Raw genomic sequence first — 19774 nt, 5'->3', positions numbered from 1 at the left:
TTCAAGTACTCTGAAGGTGAAAAGGATGTAAGTCCTGTGGAAGTAAATAAGTATTTCTACGGATGATAGAAATATGTCTATAAATGGAAATGATGACCAGGCCAAAACAAAAGAAAACAAAAATTAAATCTAGGTAGAAGCAGATACCAAAAAGGACCAGGAAAGGAGTCCATGGCAGGAACAGAAACTGTTTTCACATCACTGAGTAGAAGAGTTCTGTGATGGTGGTTAAAACTTAACCTTACAGGGGCTCCTGGGTGGCTCAGGTGGTTAACATCTGACTTCAGCTCAGGTCATGATCTCACAATTCATGAGTTTGAGCCCTGCATTGGGCTCTGTGCTGACAGCTCAGAGCCTGGAGACTGCTTTGGATTCTGTGTCTCCTTCTTTCTCTGCTCCTCCCCTGCTAGTGTGTGTGCTCTCTCTCTCTCTCTCTCTCAAAAATAAATCAACATTAAAATAATAAAAAAAACCCTTAACCTCACATGATAGATATTCTAAATTGTACTAAGTGTTCAAACTACTTGTTCAGGAAATCCAGAGACTATACTCTGTATCATTTTAGTCAATTTAGATGAATTCTTCTGCTTGCCAAATTTTGCCTGAACTGAATGATATCGTTCTTTTTTTTTTTTAATGATGTCATTCTAATATTGCAGAACCTTATCATAAATACAGGAACCAGGTGAGCCCAACAAACCATCCCACTAGTGCATTACACAAATTTCAGGTACACACAGATGCCGAAAGAAAGGCTGGCCCACTCAGGGAACTGGCATGTGGTCATACATATGCAAGCGATATAAAACACATTTACACAAACCTTCTGTATTGCATCAAATAATTTTCCTTCAAACAGTTTTGACTGATTTTTGCAATTTGCAGCTCATTAATTTTGTATCCTATAAGCATGCTTTTTACGTGTCAATTTAGTGATCAAGGTAACTCAGGCTTCAGAGTAAAGTTTTAGTTTTATACTCTCCAGTTTGATTATCTGCTCTGCCTAAATTTGGTGTACTATTGCCCATTTTAAGAGTAGGTTTTGACTATTTTTCTTCCTAAAAATAAAACAGATAATTTTCCCTTACTTCATATATACTCTTTATTCAATTAGTGAAGCATGAACAACAAATAATTATTGTCATTTCTTTTATGCAGTTGACATGCAAAATTATAATTAAAGAAGGAATTCTTAACGCATTTACAGATGCTATAGCAATTTCCAGGGCCATTTCACAAAACCAGATTGGGAAAAAAATCTCATTATACTAAAAAAATTAAGTCAGGGAACAGTTTTCTGAATTACTGTTTTTATAGTTTTATCTTTGGCTCTGCTCTCAAGTTGAGACCATTAAAGCTTTCAACAACAAATATTTATTCCACAAACATGGGCTTTATTTGTACAAACCAGGTTCATACTGAAAAATTTATGTCAAATGTTTTCAGCCTATAAGGAATGTTCTTAAGCTTAAATTTAAAAATTCCTCTGGGCACTCATATAGTTCACTGGTACAGCATCTAAAGTAATACTGCACGAAGGTGCATAATGAATGCCTTTTGATGATGGACTGACATTTCTAAGAAATGCCTTTGCCTCAAATCAATCTACTCAAACCAGCAAATGATTTGACATTCAAAGCTTCAGGAAACACTATATGAATATTTTCTCCCATTCTACAGTAAAGATTCAATCATAGAACTGTCATAGGAAATTGAGATTCTGCCTTGTGTTTTAAAGTTAGTCTGCCAGAGTCATTTATTTATTTTGCTTATAAAATAACTTTACAAGTAGGGAAGCTGTTAGATGTGTTTCTAATTCTAATAAGATCTACACAATCTCTTACTGTTTGAGTTGAAAACACTATCAGTATCATCAAAGTCAGTAGATGAAGTCAATCACCTAGGACACACATGGTTTTCTACAACAAATGTATATAACTCATGTTGATGATTAATTATCACTATGTTTAATGATCACTAATTCCTAGAACCATTAAACTGAAATCGTTAGCATTATAGAAAAACTGTTTTTCTTTTTGTAAGTAGAGTACAAAGAATAACAAGACATAGAATTGGTGGTTGTAAGTAAATGCAATAATAACTTCTACATAAATATTAGCCATTTTTCTCTCTTATCTGAGCCATAGCTAGTAATTAGAAGGTGCTTGCCATTCTCAAAAATCCTTGAGTCCACTGCTCAATTCCTCATTATCTCTAGGTTCTTGTTACTGAAACTCAAGGCCTCTGGACATAATTTAATTTAACCAAGTCTTTAAAGTTGTAAGCTCCAAATATGTACTTCTATTCTGTTAAACTATAGAATTTCTAGAGTAATCCTTTATGAATGGATCACTTGTATTGTGTTAGATCTTGTTCTAAGCACCTTTAATAATTTATCTCATTTATTCATAGTAATGTTACAAATATAGTTCCATATTTTACAAATGTGGAATTTAAACATAAAGATGCTAAGTAACTGGTCTGAATTACATAGCAGAGCTAGTATTTGAATCAAGTAGCCTGACTGTAGAGTCCACTAATTTAGAGATTGATAAAGCCAGGACATTCATGTAATAAATTCCTTCTCTGTGATTGCTGAGCAAGAAAGTAATACTGCTGTGATTATATTTCTAAGTGGCATTAATAATATATAGCTTTTAAACAAAATTTCTGTTTAACATGTATTTATCATCTGAAGTATTTGCCAGCCATTGTGTTAGGCTAGATCTGCAGCAGCCACAGATTGTATTTTACGTTTTGAAATCTCTGCCTATTTTGGTGTTCATCTTTTATTTCTATTAATTTATTTAGTTTCAGCCAGTGAAAATGTGTGAAAGAAAGCATTCAGAAGTAACGATTTATTTTTAAACTAATCATATGCTCAGTAAGAATACAAAATCATTTTTTATTGACTTAAGCCTGTCGTAATCCAGAAAAAATACCTTTTAGTTCAACTTGTTTCTGCTTTCTTTTCCTTATAAAAGGATAAGTGTATACAAAAGATAAATGTTTTAGTATGTTGAATTTAAAAACAATTTAGACTTTGGTATGGGCCTGGGTGGGAAGGGATCTCATCTAAGTGAATAAGAGATGTTGGTATAGAGAATATACTCTACTTTTCATAAAAATTGCATTCTATAAAAAAGGCTAAGTGGTATAATATAGAATGTGAGGATGCTACAGATATTTCTATTTGAGAAAATGTAACAATTTTCTATGACCTGATCTACACCAAAGTACAGGTGACCTTTGAGTAACATGGGTTCGAACCGTGCCAGTCCACTTATACATGGGTTTTGTTTTGTTTTCTGATAAATACAGTGTAGTACTGTAAATGTATCTTATCTTCCTTGTGATTTTCTTAACAACATTTTTTTTTCCTCTGGCTTATTTTAAGAGTACAGCATATTGTACATCTAACATACAAAATATGTTATTATTTGAATGTTATTGGTAAGACTTCCAGATGGTAGTAAGCTATTAAGTTTTGGGGGAGTGAAATATTGTGCTCAGATTTTCAACTGAATGGGGGGTCAGCACCCCCAACTCTCACATTGTTCAAGGGTCAACTGTACATATCTTTTGGAGGAAAATTCATGTGGCTGATTCTGAAATCTACTACATGTATGTTTTAAATTACTCATATAGAGTAGTTATAAAATAATATGATGATCTAAATTAAATGAATGTCAGTAATAGAAAATACATGACGTTTGGATGGCATAATTATATAATCATATCTAAGAGATGCTGATTTTGCTGAAGATTTCTTTTTATAATGTACTTTTTATTGTACTTGAGCATTTGAAAATTCTGATAAAACACTGTGTTATGTTGTTTACTTACCTTACAGAGCATAGGTTTTTAAGGAAGGCTACATTCTTTGTGGCATGAATAAAATAATTTGTGCTGACTCAAAATTGAATATATGATCAGTTTTATTTAGTGGTACTCTGTTTTATTTTTAAGGAGTTTATTTTAGATAGATTAAGTGAAACAGAACTATCAGTGCAGAGATTTATAGTTTTGCAAAAAGCTATACGATTTTCCTTGAGGCAAGATAATTTTAAAGAAATCGATTTCTAAATATATATAAAATGTACAGAACATGTATAGAATATATATGTAACTTATTTTACCAAATGTAAATGGTTTAAATGCTTCACTGTGTATGTTCATTCGTCCATACTTATTTCCTTGGAAGTTTTCTTGAAGTATTTAGGAATTTGTTACGTTGAATGATTCCATTTACCTTTGACCCAGTTACTGCTCTCCTGGAAGATAGAATTTAGGGTAAGTTTATAAATGTGTAATGAGTTCAAAAGTGGTAGTAAGGGTGTTGGGCAGATATCCATCATGGTGAGGACTTAATATCTGTATCTGCATTACATTCTAATTGATGGCTCTGTCTGATGTTTGAAAAGCGTTAAATTGCTGATGTACTTGTGATGGAATGCCTACTGTCAGGCTAGAGATGAAAACTCTCCCTCATCGCTGCAGTTGATTTTTCAATGATTTGTGTGGAAATGACTTTGAATGTTTGTATTAGAGGTCATAATTAGAGATCGCACATTTCCATAGTAACTCCTGTGTGCTACGTCTTTCTTGAGCATAAGACATGTCCTACAATTCAATTTTTGAAACAATCTTTAAAGAGAGACTCTGATTCATTAAAATGAGAGACAGGGAAGTCTAAAGAACCACAATGGGGCAGTGTCTAAGTAAATTAATCAATAATGCATGAACGGAACACTTAAAGAAATAAATATCATAATATCATTTCAAGATAGCAAGGATTTATTGATGTATAAGCTAAAAAAGAAAAAAAATGACTAGTGTTACGAAATTTCAGTATTTTAAATTGTATGTTAAAATAATTTAAATTGTGGGGTATTTAACATTAATTTACTGCTAATAAATTATTAATCTCATATTTTTATAAAACCACAAATCACCTTAAGAAAAATGTACCCAAGCATCACTTTTCTCAGTCTAAAGAATTATTCAATCCTGGACCTCAGTTTCCTCTTCTGCATTCAGAGAGAATTTAGAATTATGGATTTTAGAAAGCCTTTAGTTCTATTACCTTCAAGTTTTTCCTATCCTCCTGGATTTTCTTTTACCTTAAAAAAATTTTTTTTAACCAAGTGTGATTTGGAGTCTTCCTCTACCACTTTACCAACACTCTCCTAACTTATATGAATAATTATCATTAACTGCAACCATTGCTTTTTTTTTTTTTTTTTTTTTTTTTTTTTTTTTTTTTTTTTTTTTTTTTTGCTTGTCTTGGTATGAGCAAGGATAAAATTCAATTGTTGTGCTTTCTTGAATCATTTTGGAAACCAGGCTAAGTGAAAGGGAGGGAGGGAGACGGAAGGAAAGGGGTTGGGGAAAGTGCAGAATTATTCCTGAGCCTATTGTAATACATGGTACTAAATAAAGACCTTCATGATAACAGTTGTTATGTCATGTAGTGCTTTTTTTTTTTCTTTTTTGTCTTACATATGAACTAAATGGAAACAAGCAAATCACAACTAGCATATTTTATATGTGAGTGTACATGTGTGTGAATATAATGTAACTTCCCCTTCTCCACACCGTCTTACCCTTATAATTTCTCTTGCGTTACTTAACTCATTTCATTTCCTCCATCAGTCTTCCCCGGTCCTCTCTCCTCTACTACCAGAAATGTCCCTTCTAACCCATAGAGCCTATGCAACACTCAATGGATGTTGTAGGTGCCCTGTCTTAATCCTAATTACAACACTATGAAGTTTATATTATTATCATGCCCATTTCACAGATGAAGACCATGAGTTAAACAGAAGTTAAGCCTTTTACCCACAAATATGCTTTCCTAGCTTTTTCTCTGAATCTCCAGCCCATGTGCTCCTTCCTTGTACTAGAATACTGGTAGTTTTGCATTTTCCAAATGGCCCATGCACCATGCATTCTTATTCCTCTGCATGTTTGTAAATTTTGCCTGCCTGAATGTCATCCTTTCACACCCCTGGTCAGCCCTAGTTAGCTCTTCCTCTCTTGCCGGAAATATCTCAGAGATCACTTTCTTGGGGAAGCCTTTCCCATATTCCCTGAGTCTCCTTTGCACTCTACATTTTTTATTCAACTTACAGGTTTGTTCATGCATTTATCTCTGATTGAACTGTTCCTTCTTTGAGGATTAAGGACCCATTTATCTTTGTTTTCACTGCCTGTCCCAGTACCTGACATGCATTACTTATTGTTATGGAGTCAACAATGGGTAAGACTGAATCCTAGATTATAAGGTAGCAGATGAGAAATCTAGTCAGAATTACGATTTTTATTTTGTAAGATTAATATTTAATTATATTTGAACTCTCTTTAAAAAATCAGAACATTTTAATTAATATGGATCTCTGCCAGACAGGATTAGAGCTGCATATACCCATAATTCTGTGTAGAATGCCACTCCCTTCCATGAAGTCCCTGTATCTTCCTATTAGAGTTTACTTGTTAACCACTGGACCTAAGGCAATTAGCTGATCAGTTGTCCATTGAGCTCTATTCTTCTCCCACCACAGTGGGGCACATAGAAAAATCATAAAACATAGTGAGGGACCTTAGAATCCAGCTGAGATGACAAATCTAATACACAGAAAATTTAAGTATAAATACTCCTAATCTGCAACCATAATACACCAGTGGGTTACTGAATACAGACAGAAGACCACTTGTAGTTAATTAGCCCAGTTAGCCTAATACCACTCTGCAGGATATAACAAACTGTCATCCAAAACTGTGTAGGGGAGAAAATCTCCATCTGCCACTCCTGTAGCAAGGTTATGAAACCAAACTCTCCTAGCTGGCAAAAGGCTTCCCTTTTTGGAAAGATGCCATCCCAGACTTTTATTTAAAGTTCAGTGATACAGGCCAATTCCTGTTACTAATTCCACGAAAACATTTGGTCTTCTGGGGTGGCCTTAGAGTTTCCAGTCCTTTTGATAATTTGTGACTATGTAACATATTATATTTTGTTTCTTGTATTTCAATAACATTATCACTCCATTTAGTTTCTGTTTCTATTGTATCCTGATCTCTTTTTGAAAATAGTTCTGATACTAAAAATCATCCCAGGGTCTTTCTTGTCTTTCTTTCGTTTGTTTGTTTGTTTCTTTCTTTCTTTCTTTCTCTTTCCTTCCTTCCTTCCTTCCTTCCTTCCTTCCTTCCTTCCTTCCTTCCTTCCTTCCTTCCTTAAGTTACTACTAAACCACAGCTTTACTGCTTCTGCCCTTAGTTTTTCTTAAAAGTGATTTTGACAATGTGTAAGCTTAAATTTTTCCTCCATGATAATATTTTATCCTCAATGCACTTGTACATTTGTGATCTTTTTATTCTCCTGAACTTCAAAGGAATAATTGTGTGTGTGTGTGTGTCTATTTTATGTTTTCTCAAAGTTTCATTTGTCTCCTCTTCCTATAATAAACATCAACAGAAAAACAGAAGATTACATAATTAACTAATATGTGATTTTTCTATAGGGGCAGTATATTTCCCATGATTATATTCACTAAAATTTTATCAGTAAAATTTTATTTAGCAACCTAATATGATTGCTGTTGTCTTTTCTTTTTACCTTGGAGATTTTCTTCATTGTTTGTTTTGTCAACCTTAAAAGTAAACAGCCAGTTATTTTACCAGCAAAATGGCTTTATTCTGGAATAGCAGAGAAATTGCAATTCAGGACCAGCAAACTATGGCAAACCATAGGCAAGCCTGGAGATCAAAGGAGAGGACTGTTAGTTTATTGAGAAAAGGAGGAAATTTGGAGGGGCTGCTTTGAAGGAAAAGTCCATTGAAAGAAAGTGAGTGTGCAGGGTGTTAATGGTTTCTCATTAGCTGAATTGGATTTTGTTATTTGCTGAGCTTGTTGCTGAGCAGGGAGAAACTTTTCCTTTCCTTGTAGGGTAGTAAAATAGGCTTCTTCCAATTGGGAATGCAAGGCGTGCCTCTTCCTGTTGGGATCTGTAATCTGCTGGTCCCCCCACGTCCATTTTAAATGAGGTTTTCCATATTCAGTTTCACAGTTTATTTTAAGAAAATATACTTCTCTTATTTTCACAGGTAAAAAGATGGCTTATCAGAAGGTCAATGCAGATCAAAGAGCTCCAGGACATTCACAGTATTTAGACAATGATGACCTTCAAGCCACTGCCCTTGACTTAGAGTGGGACATGGAAAAGGAGCTGGAGGAGCCTGGTTTTGACCAGTTCCAGCTAGATAGTGCTGAGAATCAGAACCTGGAGAATCCAGAGACTGCAGACCTCAATCTTGATTCCATTCAACCAGCAACTTCACCCAAAGGAAGGTTTCAGAGACTTCAAGAAGAGTCTGACTATGTAACCCGTTATACAAGATCTGCACCAAAGAGCAACCCCTGCAATTTTTGCCGCCTTTTAAAAATACTTTGCACAGCCACCGTTTTATTTATTTTGGGGATTTTGATAGGCTATTATGCACATAAAAATTGTCCTTCAAATGCTACAACTTCAGGAACGCTTGATCTTCACTTATACCAAGAGATTCTCAAGACAATCCAAGCAGAAGATATTAAGAAGTCTTTCAGGTACGTGGAGAAGAAATTGATGCTGGTGGGATGCATTTCCTGAGAAACATGTCTCACAGGGAGTTTGAATTGGTGGTTTTGCCATGGTTTAAGGTTAGTCCTGCAAGCCAAGCAGCAAAACTTGGCAGCACACCCTTCACAGAGAGGATGCACGTTTCAAATTTATGATGCTGTTGTATTAATTGATAATAAGAATCATAACTACTGTGGAGACTGAAAGACTCCAGTCATTGCATATTCTCCCTCTTGGACAGCCCAGGTAGGCCAAATTAGGGTGTAAACACAATTGGATATATGTGTAATAAAAACTAGGGTATTAGCCATATGATTGAAATTTTTAATGACTCCAGAATGAAATAAACCTCTTTTTATGGGCTGAAGTAACTATCTCTTATGGTTAAGAGCTAAGACAAGCACCGATAGTATTTGGTTTCTTGCATTCCCGGATTTCTTAGCACATTTTTTATTGAAAACCTTTGGGTTCCATATATAAGGCAATTCTAAAAATTCATCTGTCTCTACTTTCTAGCACATGACCTTTCTAGCCAGAATGTGTTGGTTTTTAAGTTAAATGATAAGAAAATATTCTTTATCTAGCATTAATTCTGAGTTCTTGGGAAAAGTTTCACTGTTGTCTTATAATTAATGGGTATCTTGAAACGGTTGCTATATTATTAGCATATATGTTGACTTGTAAAGGGTTTGCTAGTTTACATTTTTAGTGAAATGAAGACCTGGAATGTTAGCTCTCCCATATATCTTCCCTATTTGCCAAGAAAAGACAGTCCTAAGTGAATCCTATATGTTGTTTATAGGTAGATGAGAGAGAGGGTGCTACTTGCCCAGGATATTCTTTCTGGGTTACATTGACTCATTACAGACAAGATGTTGGCATCTGTGCATTTCTAGGGAGCTCCTCGGGAGCATACCCACTGAAGGTGCATCATGGTGTCTATGTGCTGAAATGTCTTGTGTGTTGGTATTGGCAAATTATTATTCTCTTCCTAAAAATCGTATCTGAATGCCTAATGGCAGTTTGTTTCCTATACCCTTCTGCACCTGCTGTTCATTGTTGCCTAAGCATGTAATATGCAGACTTTCCATGGTATCGCTCAGTGTAAAATTGTTTACGTAGAATTGACCTGAAAGATATGTCATTAACTTATAGTGGGTGATTCTATGTCAGGATCAAACAGACAACAGATAACTCTCTGAATATTGAAAGCAGAGGGCATTGAAAGTAGAGAAATTACTCCATCAGTGATAAAATCTGAGAAGGCAGCTGGGACAGTGGGGCAGCCCAAAGAAAAGAAGCCATTACTAAACCTAAGCTGCAGGGACAGAGGGACCTGGGATAACTTGGTGGAAGCTGGAACTTTCCATATATACACGTGCAGGGGGGTGGAGATGTAGCCTCAGCTACTGAAGGCAGAGAGAAAGTAAGAAGTATGGCAGCTTCTCCCTTTCTCCTGTTTTTCAGTATCCTACTAGTTGTCCCACTGACTGAACCCAGCCGGGATACTGCAGACTCCGAGCCTGGGAAGTCATTCTGAAGGGTTCAGCTCCCTGGAGGAGGGAGAATGCAAGGGGCCTGTCAAAGATAGATCTAACTGACACAGGGCTGTTATTAAAAAAAAAAAACAAAAACAAAAACAAAAAAAACCAACCACCGAAAGCAGAGGTTGGGAGGAAGAAGGAAAACAGAACTCTATGAAACTGTGTCAATTGTATCTTCATTGTGGACATTCTTTTGCAAAAGTGTCCTCTGGAAAAGAATCCATGGGTTAAATTTTTTGTTAATACTAATAATTATTATGTTTTCCTGATCAACTGCTTAGTTTTTAACTTATGATTAACACAATAAATCTCATAACCTAGCTTCTTCCCTCTTTCCTTTGGCCTTTATAGTAAGTTCAGAGTCCTATTTGTATTGAAATCATAAGGAATTTTATGGCATGCATTTTTTTGTGTACTAACTAGCCTACATATTTATTTCCTTTCTCTGGCTTTCTTTGCCTTACTTATTCTAATTATTATTTTTTTCAGCATCGTAGATATCTTTAAAAGCTGACTTAATGTCCTTTTTGCAAATAGGCAGCTGGTTCTAAAATTGTAAATGTATAATTAAATAAAAGTATTCATTATTTTCCTCAGAATAGGAGTTGTGTGACAGTAAAGCATATATTCTCCTCTAAAACTTGAAAATCCATAAAATATATATTTCAAAGCTAGCTACAAAAATATAATCACTAACAATTATATTGCCAGGCAGCATCCAGTGGTTGAACACATATTCCCAATTGTACTACATCAAATAGACACATTTTTTTCTTTATTGAGATAAGAGATTTTTCTTCAATAAATATCTTCATACAAATATGTTTACAGTAACTTTTTACAAATAACATCTCATCCAAAGACAACCTCTTCCCTAATAGTCATGGTAACCAAATGCCCTACTATGAGTTTCTATGTTTACTAAGTCATCTTAGCATTAACTCTATATATCACAGATACCTACGGCTACTTTTCATCAATTTATGCTTACTTTTGGGCTCTTATTGGCTCACTGTTTTGTTCATTAGTTACTTTCTTTCTTCTCTACTGGTTCTCCATCCTTTCATATACTCTAAGACTAGGACAGTTCTTGCCAAACATCCAAAGGTTGTGCAAAGAAAAGATATTCTTTTTATAATAGATTAGAATGCAGACCTCATGAGGGAATGGACTAAATTTGCTTTGTCCAACATTAGACTCCTATTGTCTAGTAAATATTGAATAAGTATTTTTCTAAGGAAATGAGTGCCTAAGTAAGTGAGTGATCTACATATAACTGGTAAGTAAGTAAGTGATCTATATATAACCGGTCAATTATACTATGTATTTTGAAAGTCATTTGACTTACCATTTTTATTTTTCATATGATGATTATATTCAAAATATTAATATAATACCTACTTACATTATAAAATATTTTATATTTTATAATATTAAAGTTACTCAGAGGATCTGCTATCTTCTGATTTAAAGAAAAAAAAGTGACAACTCGTATCAAAACCAGATACTGTAAAAATGTTAAAGTACAGTGTTGATATCTCAGTTCCAGCTGAGGCTTAAAGACAATTGATAGTGCATATCTAACTAGGACAGCATGCAGAACTTGAAGGGGAGAATAGCATAAAACTCTGAGATGAGCACCCAGTTTTAAAAGAAATAAAAGAACCGATAAAAAGGAGTTTTTTTTGAGATTGCTGCTAGTGGTGGTTTTAAGTCCCAATTTCTTCCCAAAGATGAAGCCTCAAGTCCAATGAAAAAAGGGTTTAATAGAACTACTTGGAAGAACTTGATAGCTGCCTCACAGAGACTGCCTGATTTCCACTTGAGAAGTCTAAGTTATAAGAGATGGATTGGTTTAGTTGCAGATAAAAGTACAAAAGAAGAGGTTTTGGGTGGCCTATGACAAACTTTGCTTCTATGGACTATATCCAGACAGACAGGATATGAATATGAATGAAAGAGAGAGAGAGAGGATTATTAGGATTGTGTCATGCCTCCCTCCCATTTATATATTGCAATCCCGGTGATCAATATGATCGTATTAGGAGATGGGGCCTCTGGGAGGTGGTTAGGTCACAAAGGTGTATTTCTCACAAATAGGACTGGCAGTCTTACAAAAGGAGGCCCCACAGAGCTTGCTAGTCCTTTTATCATGTGAGGACATAGTGAGAAGGCATTCTTTATGAACCAGGAAGAGGGCTCTTATCAGCCACCACAATGAATCTGCCAGTGCTGTGATAGACTTCCCATTCTCCAGAACGATGAGAAATGTTTATAAGCCAACCAAAAGTCTGTAATATTTTGTTACAGTAGCCCAAATGGAGTGGGGGTTGGAGGGAGTCTTACAGATCTTCTCCAATAAAGCTTCCTTGATGGCTGAAAAGAACTTATCAGAGACAGAGCTAGAGATACGGGTCTGTGGAAGAAGTAAGCATTTGAGCTGGAGGAGAATGTATTACTCACATCAAAGGAAGGTGAGAAGTCCCCACTTGTGGGATGAATGGATCTCCAAAGAACCCACAAAGCAGCACAAAAGGAAAATTCACCTGACAAGTCAAGCTAGATTCAGGAAGTGCCATGCCAGTTCATAAGAGTATCTATCAAGTGAGAACCATTTGCTCCCACTTTACCTAGTCTTACTTGCTCTGTTTCAGCCCTGAAGGTATAGACACACAAAGCAAAGGAGCTGACTACTCTCCCTACTTTGACTTCAGGGTTCCCAACTTAAAGATGGTCAAAAGTGGGGAAAAGTTCAAAGTTCTGACTATTAAATGACACTGAACATTTTAATTACTCACTAGAAGAACTCAGGTCACATAACAGTCACAAGAATTAGTGGAATTTATATCTAAGAATAGAAAAAAATCTAGCCTCAATGAGTAAATGTAAATAGAATAAAAGTACTTTATGATTCCATTCCCTGAATTAAAACATTGTTCAATATAAAGGTTATGTTCAGTATTTTAGAAAAGTACATATTTGAATGTGGTGATTCGTAGAGAATCTCTGATAGACCCAGTTGAAGAATCTAATTACCCCATAATAAAACCCACATAATATGTTAACTTAAAGCAAGTACTTTATATGTTGACCAAACAAAAGAAAAGCAAGCAGAAGTTTAGTTACACTTGATCACATTTGTAGACATGGTCAAGATTAGCATAGGAGCATGAAGACCATGTTAGTGTATGTATAAATGTGTGTGTCTGTGTGTGTCTGTGTGTATTAATCTAATGTGATTATCTCAGTCACTTCTGTCTATGCTTAACTTGTTGCTATTTGAAATGCCTTCACTTCTTTACGTAATTGGTTTACTTCTTCCACATATCTTCTGTGTAAGCCGACAGGGTATATTCAGATACATAGCAGATATGTTCCGATGGGTCAGAATCCAAATAAGCCATTAAAACTTGTTTTATTTATGATTTTGGTGTTTTGGAACAGTAACTACTTAGATATGCAAGTTTACTGGAAACATCAAAACAGGAGGGTGGGCCTACAAAATAATCTATGAATAGGAATGATTCATTTGATCAGGCCTTATTGATATAGAATCTGGGTCCATTCAGTTCCATGGACCTCAATAGCCATATTTCTCTGATAGTCACTGAAGTGTTGAAACACCAAAGTGACTTAACTCCCTTTCAGTCTTTACTACTTTTTGTTTGTTTGTTTGTTTCTTCTCCCAATACCAACTGCTATATTCCCCAGTTTATGATTGATTCCATCATTCCTATTCCACAGAATAGGCCAGAGGCATTATTTTGAGGGCCAGAGGCATTTGTGACTCTGTATTGTGTTTTTTCCTGGTCTAGCTTTGGCCAGTTGGGATGCTGGTCACCTTGTATAAAACATGTTTACCTAGGGCTGTTGTGAGAACTCTTTAACTTAGAAGAAGCTTCAGTGTGACAGGTATAGTGTTTTATGTTTATTATATAATGAAGTCACTGAGTCTTTATTATATATATTGTTGAATGAATGACCTCTGTGTGTGTGTGTGTGTGTGTACATGCACTAAAGCTCATAAGGACAGGGTTGGGTGCCTGGGTGGTTAGGCCGGTTAAGCATCTGACTCTTGATTTTGGCTCAGATCACGATCTCACAGTTTGTGGGTTTGAGTCCTGCACTGGGCTCTTCATTGACAACCTAGAGCCTGCTTGGGATTCTCTCTCTCTCTCTCTCTCTCTCTCTCTCTCTGCCCTTCCTGCTCTCTCAAAATAAATAAATAAGCTTATAAAAAAGATCATAAGCACATTGCTGAACAGAGTAAAGTATGTTAAAAACTTCCAAATTTAGTTACCAAATATATTATTATAATAATATAATTTGAAATGGATGAACTAATGAGGTTAAGTATATTTTTGAATGCAGGAATGTTTTGACTGTGAAATGGTGAGAAGGAAAACATGGGTGTGCCTTTTTTTTAATGTTTTTTTTATTTTTGAGTGACAGAGCGAGAGAAAGACAGAGCATGAGCAGGGGAAGGGCAGAGGAGACAAGGAGACACAGAATCTGAAGCAGGTTCCAGGCTCTGAGCTGTCAGCACAGAGCCTGACACAGGGCTCGAACCCACAGATCTTGAGGTCATGACCTGAGGTTGAAGTCAGATGCCTAACACACCAAGCCACCCAGGTGCCCCCAAAATGGGTTGTATCTTAATTATGGCTAACATAGTATCTATTTTTTTTTCATTTGTATATCTAAAGAACATTGTTGTTATTTTCTTATTTACAAGTAAAATATACACAGAAACTTAGAATTAATAAAGTAACAACCACCCATAATGCTATCACCCTTTCTCATCATTTTCTTTCTATCTTTTCTTATCAGTAAGCAAAACTGTATTATACCACGTCTATTCCTTCAGTATCTGTTTTAAAATTTTCTGCCTACAATATATTAAAACCATTTTCAAGCCAATAAATATAGACTTAAATCATTATACTAAAATACTCCTGGTATTCCATTAGATAGATGTCATGAATTTATTGAACCTATTTCTTATAAATGGACATTTATTAGGTTGTCTCTACAAACCTTCTTGTACATAAGCCTTTGCTTCTTTAATTATTCTTTTCTAATAGGTTTCTGGAAGCAAATCACAGATTCAGGGAGTTTAAATTTGTTTAGTTATGTGCTTTGTCTTACCAAATTGCTTTTCAGAGCTGCCAGACTTCCAGGTCCTCATTATTTTTTATTTGTTTTAATAGGGCAAAAATAATGTTGACAAACTTTTTATATCTTAATTGCCCATTTGCCTTTCTTTTTACATGTATAAACTACTTTTTAAAGCATTTAAAAAGCTCAGATCACAATCTCACAGTTTGTGGGTGTGAGTCCTGCACGGGGCTCTTCACTGACAACTGAGAGCCTGCTTGGCTTTTATAGGCTCTTTCTCCCATGGCCTTTATAAGTTGAGAAACTAAAGTAGTATAATAATAGTAAGGGAGTCTATTACTTTATGTATGGTACCCCATTTTCCTGAATTTTCTTTAGTAGACACATTTGTTAACAAAATAAAATGAACAATGAGCTCTCTAGGATTTATTTATTTTTAAATGTCTGCATTATTTGGACAGCAGCAGTATTTTTCATCACTGTCTGGCTTGGTGCAAGTAATTAAGCCCGAGTTCAGTTACAGTTACGCTGTGAAACGATCTTTACAAGCATTAGTAAAACACTATTTTTTTAAAATGGTAATTAACTCTTCAAAAAGTTTAGGAAATGTAAATTTTCTTCAGCAGTATCTTGATAAACAAGACCTGCTCTGAAAACCTAGGTAGTTTTCAATATTGGCTCATATACTTTGTATTTTGGTAATTAACTTTTGATACAATAAATCGAAATGGATTCCCGAGGCTAGTTTTCTCTTCTGAAATAAACTCTTAAAAATCATCTGCTGCTATTGCTTCTTCTCCTCCTCCTTCTTTCTTCCTTTTCCTTCCTTCTCCTTCCTCCTTCAGTGCCTTTGGCAACGGTAGTGTAGTTAGTCATACATGTAACTTGCGTAGAACATTTCATATTACCAATTAGTCTTTGCCATTGATACTATTTAGTACTGTTACTGGGCTTTAATGGCACTGAACTACAAGAATGGCAGATTCGCTACATGCATACTGCCACTTCCTGTTGTCTGCCCCTTCTGTGTCCATGGCAGTCATAACTCTGTTTTTCATTGTGTTCAGACCTTGCTGCAGAATCCTCCTCAACCCAACACTCTTGGCAGCCCTTATTCATTGATCAGAGGTGCATAAGAGGATTTATCATTCTTATCCTATGTTACCCCTATACTGGGTTACATCATAAGAATTAGTTTCATTTAAATTGCACGGATGAATTTCTCCTGGAAAGGGGAAGTTCATACTTTTATCAGGCCAACTAACTGCAGCAAGAAGCCTGGATTCATAGCTACCCTCTACTGCCAAGAAGTCCAAAATCTTAGAACCCTACTTGCTAGCATCTGCTATATTTTTATGATACCTTCTTATATGAAGTTGATCACCTGCAAGGAGAAAGATCTCAGTTCAACCCATCTAGAAATAAAATCTGTAATTCATTCTTCCACCCAAATCTTTGTTCACCTGCCTTCACCTACCATCCCTTGACTTAAGATAGTAAACAGAATGTGTTGCTTCTCTGTCCCTTTCTTTTAATCCATGCATTAGATTTGTTCACTCGTTACAGTATTATTGTCTTTTCTGTGCTCACAGTGTGTCTTCATTTTGTGGTCCTTCCTTTTCCACATGTATCACCCATGATTCCTTCCTTTCGTTTAAGAATGCTACAGTCCCTTTACCAAAGAATGTATGAATGTTCTGGTTTTCTGTTCAAAAAAGATGATGTTTACACATTCCCTTCGTCTTAGATGAAGGAGTCAAGGTATTCCTCACCTAAAGAAAGCTGGCTGTGGAGTCCTGCAGACTGTTTTATGGTTTTCAGAGCATTAAAAGACTCCTTTAAATCTGTGATTTCTCTTTCCTCTGATGCTACAGGACTCTATCTTTTGCTGGCATGCTTTTTTTTTTTTTTTTTTTTTTTTTTTGTACAAGTGTAAGGCTTGATGATGGTGATGCTGTCAATAACTGTTCTCTAGTCCCCTGCTGTAATTTCCATCCATCTGTCTGTCCTTCTCTGTTGTGTATTATTATTATTATTTTTGGTCTCCGTCTATATATATATATATTGTTCTTCATAAATTTCAGTATTAGAATGAGAGTAGGAAAGCTGGGAGAAATTAAGAAGGTAATATAGCAACTGATATTTTAATTGGAGAAAAACATGTAATTGTGTAACCAAAGTGCACGTAATTCAATTTATGCAAATGATAGCAGAATGCATTTAATAGCAATAGAGTGACAGTTCCTAAAGGAAGTAATTAGCTATTCTATCATTGATCTCTCCAGATAACAAATGTACACTGTCTTAAATTTAATCACAAAAGAATACATAGTATAGGATTTATTTAATTATGCATAATATTTTCTTTCTCCCAACTTTAGATAAAGGAGCTGCTTCACTCGGAGTTTCTCAGTGTTATGCTGAATGACATTAATTCTCTTCAGTGACTAGATCAACAGACTAATGAAAGCTTATACTCTTCACAATCCTTAGCCATTTGACCAGAGCAAGAGCAGCACTCACCATAGGATGAATAAAGATTATTGACAGAGTGGCTTTTGTCTGCAATGACCTTATCAGTCCTGACCTGTTCAAATACTAGGCATCCTTTGAGGTCTGGCTCAGGTGCTAGCTGCTTTAAAATGTTCTTTTCCATCTCCTACCAGTTGATTCTATCTCTCCTTACAACTTGTAGAGCTTCATGTTTTTTTTTTTCTTTTTGTTGGCATGAATCACTTTCAGCTTTGTAGTGAAGAAAGAGCTATATGAGTCTGGCCCAGTACTTGAGCCACAGCATACAAATACTCAGTAAATCTTGACTGTGGCAGGGGATGAACCCAGAATACCTAGACCTACTTGATAAAGTCTTCACTTCCGTGTGAATTCTCTTTCTCTCTCTCTCTTTTTTTTTTTTTTTTTGTTTTGTTTTGTTTTTAGGAAAAGTACGTATGCTTCTGGTTATTCATCTACAGGATTGGAATTTGAAATTAAAATCATTTATATGACTATATACATAATATATGTCTATACATAATGCATATACAGTCACTCTACATTTGTTTAGTGATATTCTGTGTAATGTAGAGAACATTCTTTTGCTTTCAAGAAGAAGTGAAAGTACAAGTGTCACAAAGTTATTTCCATGATTGCAGGCTTTAGGAGACACACAGTAGATCCCTTCACAGGTCTTTTTCTGCCTGTGGGAGAAATATATTTTACATAATGAAAGGACTCTTTTGCAGTGTCTATGTTCTATGGTCAATGAAATATTTCCATCAGATATATCAAGGTCATCTGTGCTTACTGGCTTTCTATCCTGAAAATGTCTCAACCTTAAGACTTGTCACATCTTTCTTATGTCTTTCCTGCATTGACTATCCTATGCTTTTTCATCCGTTCACTTCTTGATCTTATTCATTCCAAAAAAGGAACAAGATCAGTCAGATGTAGTACAAGGGAAAAACAAACCTTTTTCTTTGAGGATAAAGTATGTCAGTTTCCTGTGTGGATTCACTTGACTTCCCGACATTCTAGCGATAGAAAAGTTGGTAATGATCACATTTAGTAGAGTGAAGTGTAAGTTAAACATGGAAAGGTTGGGAACTGATTACATACTTCTCTCTTTCATGTTCCTTTTTAATGTCAATGAAATCAAGATTCAAATGGCAGATATGGCCCATTGAGATTTGCAATTTGAAAATCTCAATCTGTGCTTTTAGAAATTAAGTAAAATGCTCAAAATTGTGACTAAAAGTATTAATCCCGTAATCTCATCATGGTGGTTACAGGGGAAATTTAAATGAAAATATATGTGTAAATAGATGATTTATGCATGTTTGCCAAATCAAATTACGTACTTTATTACAGCTACTAAAAAAAAAAAAGTCAAATGGGTGTTTCTAGCTGGCAATAAAGTTGGCTAGTAATTCAGGTACATAGAAAGGGGTGATAAAAACTTCTTCCTCATTGCCTCTATCCTGGGAAACTATCACAGAATGGATAGATGAGTTTATCTTCTAAATTTTAGATGGTTATACCTACAGTATCATGGTTAATTTTATGTGTCAACTTGGCTAGGCCACAGTGCACAGATATTTGGTCAAACATTATTCTAGATATTCCTGCAAAGGTGTTTTTTAAATGAAATTAACATTTAAATCAGTAGACTTTGAGTAAAGCAGGTGACCTTCATTATCATAATTAATGTGTGGGCCTCATCCAGTCAGCTTAAAGCCTGAATAGAAAAAGACTTTGGGGGCACCTGGGTGGCTCAGTCAGTTAAGCATCTGACTCTTGATTTTGGCTCAGGTCATGATACCATGGTTCCTGAGTTCAAGCCCTATGTCAGGTGTCGTGTTGACAGTGCAAAGCTTGCTTGGGATTTTCTCTTTCCCTCTCTCTGTCTCTCAAAATAAATAAACTTAAAAAAAAAAAAAAAGACTTCGGTCTCAGAGAGAAGAGGGAATTCTACTAACAAATTGCCATTGAATTTGA

At 35.3% G+C, this 19774-nt stretch overlaps 1 protein-coding gene across 6 annotated transcripts in view; it reads left to right on the top strand.

Annotated features, from left to right (window-relative positions):
• The window catches only part of NAALADL2 (N-acetylated alpha-linked acidic dipeptidase like 2), a 1333736-nt gene that overhangs the window by 636631 nt on the left and 677331 nt on the right, over positions 1 to 19774 (top strand). For all 6 annotated transcript variants that reach the window (XM_019463211.2, XM_019463212.2, XM_019463208.2 and 3 more), the window contains one exon: positions 8104 to 8605. In XM_019463211.2, coding sequence (XP_019318756.1) covers positions 8112 to 8605 — 494 coding nt within the window. In that variant the 5' untranslated portion in view covers positions 8104 to 8111. The remainder of the gene's footprint in view (positions 1 to 8103; positions 8606 to 19774) is intronic.

The sequence above is a fragment of the Panthera pardus genome, unplaced genomic scaffold (genome assembly GCF_024362965.1).
Source record: "Panthera pardus isolate Hobbes unplaced genomic scaffold, ASM2436296v1 HiC_scaffold_16, whole genome shotgun sequence".
NCBI lineage: Eukaryota > Metazoa > Chordata > Mammalia > Carnivora > Felidae > Panthera > Panthera pardus.
The sequence above is the reverse complement of the archived record's forward strand: the minus strand, read 5'-3'. Positions and strand labels throughout refer to the sequence as shown.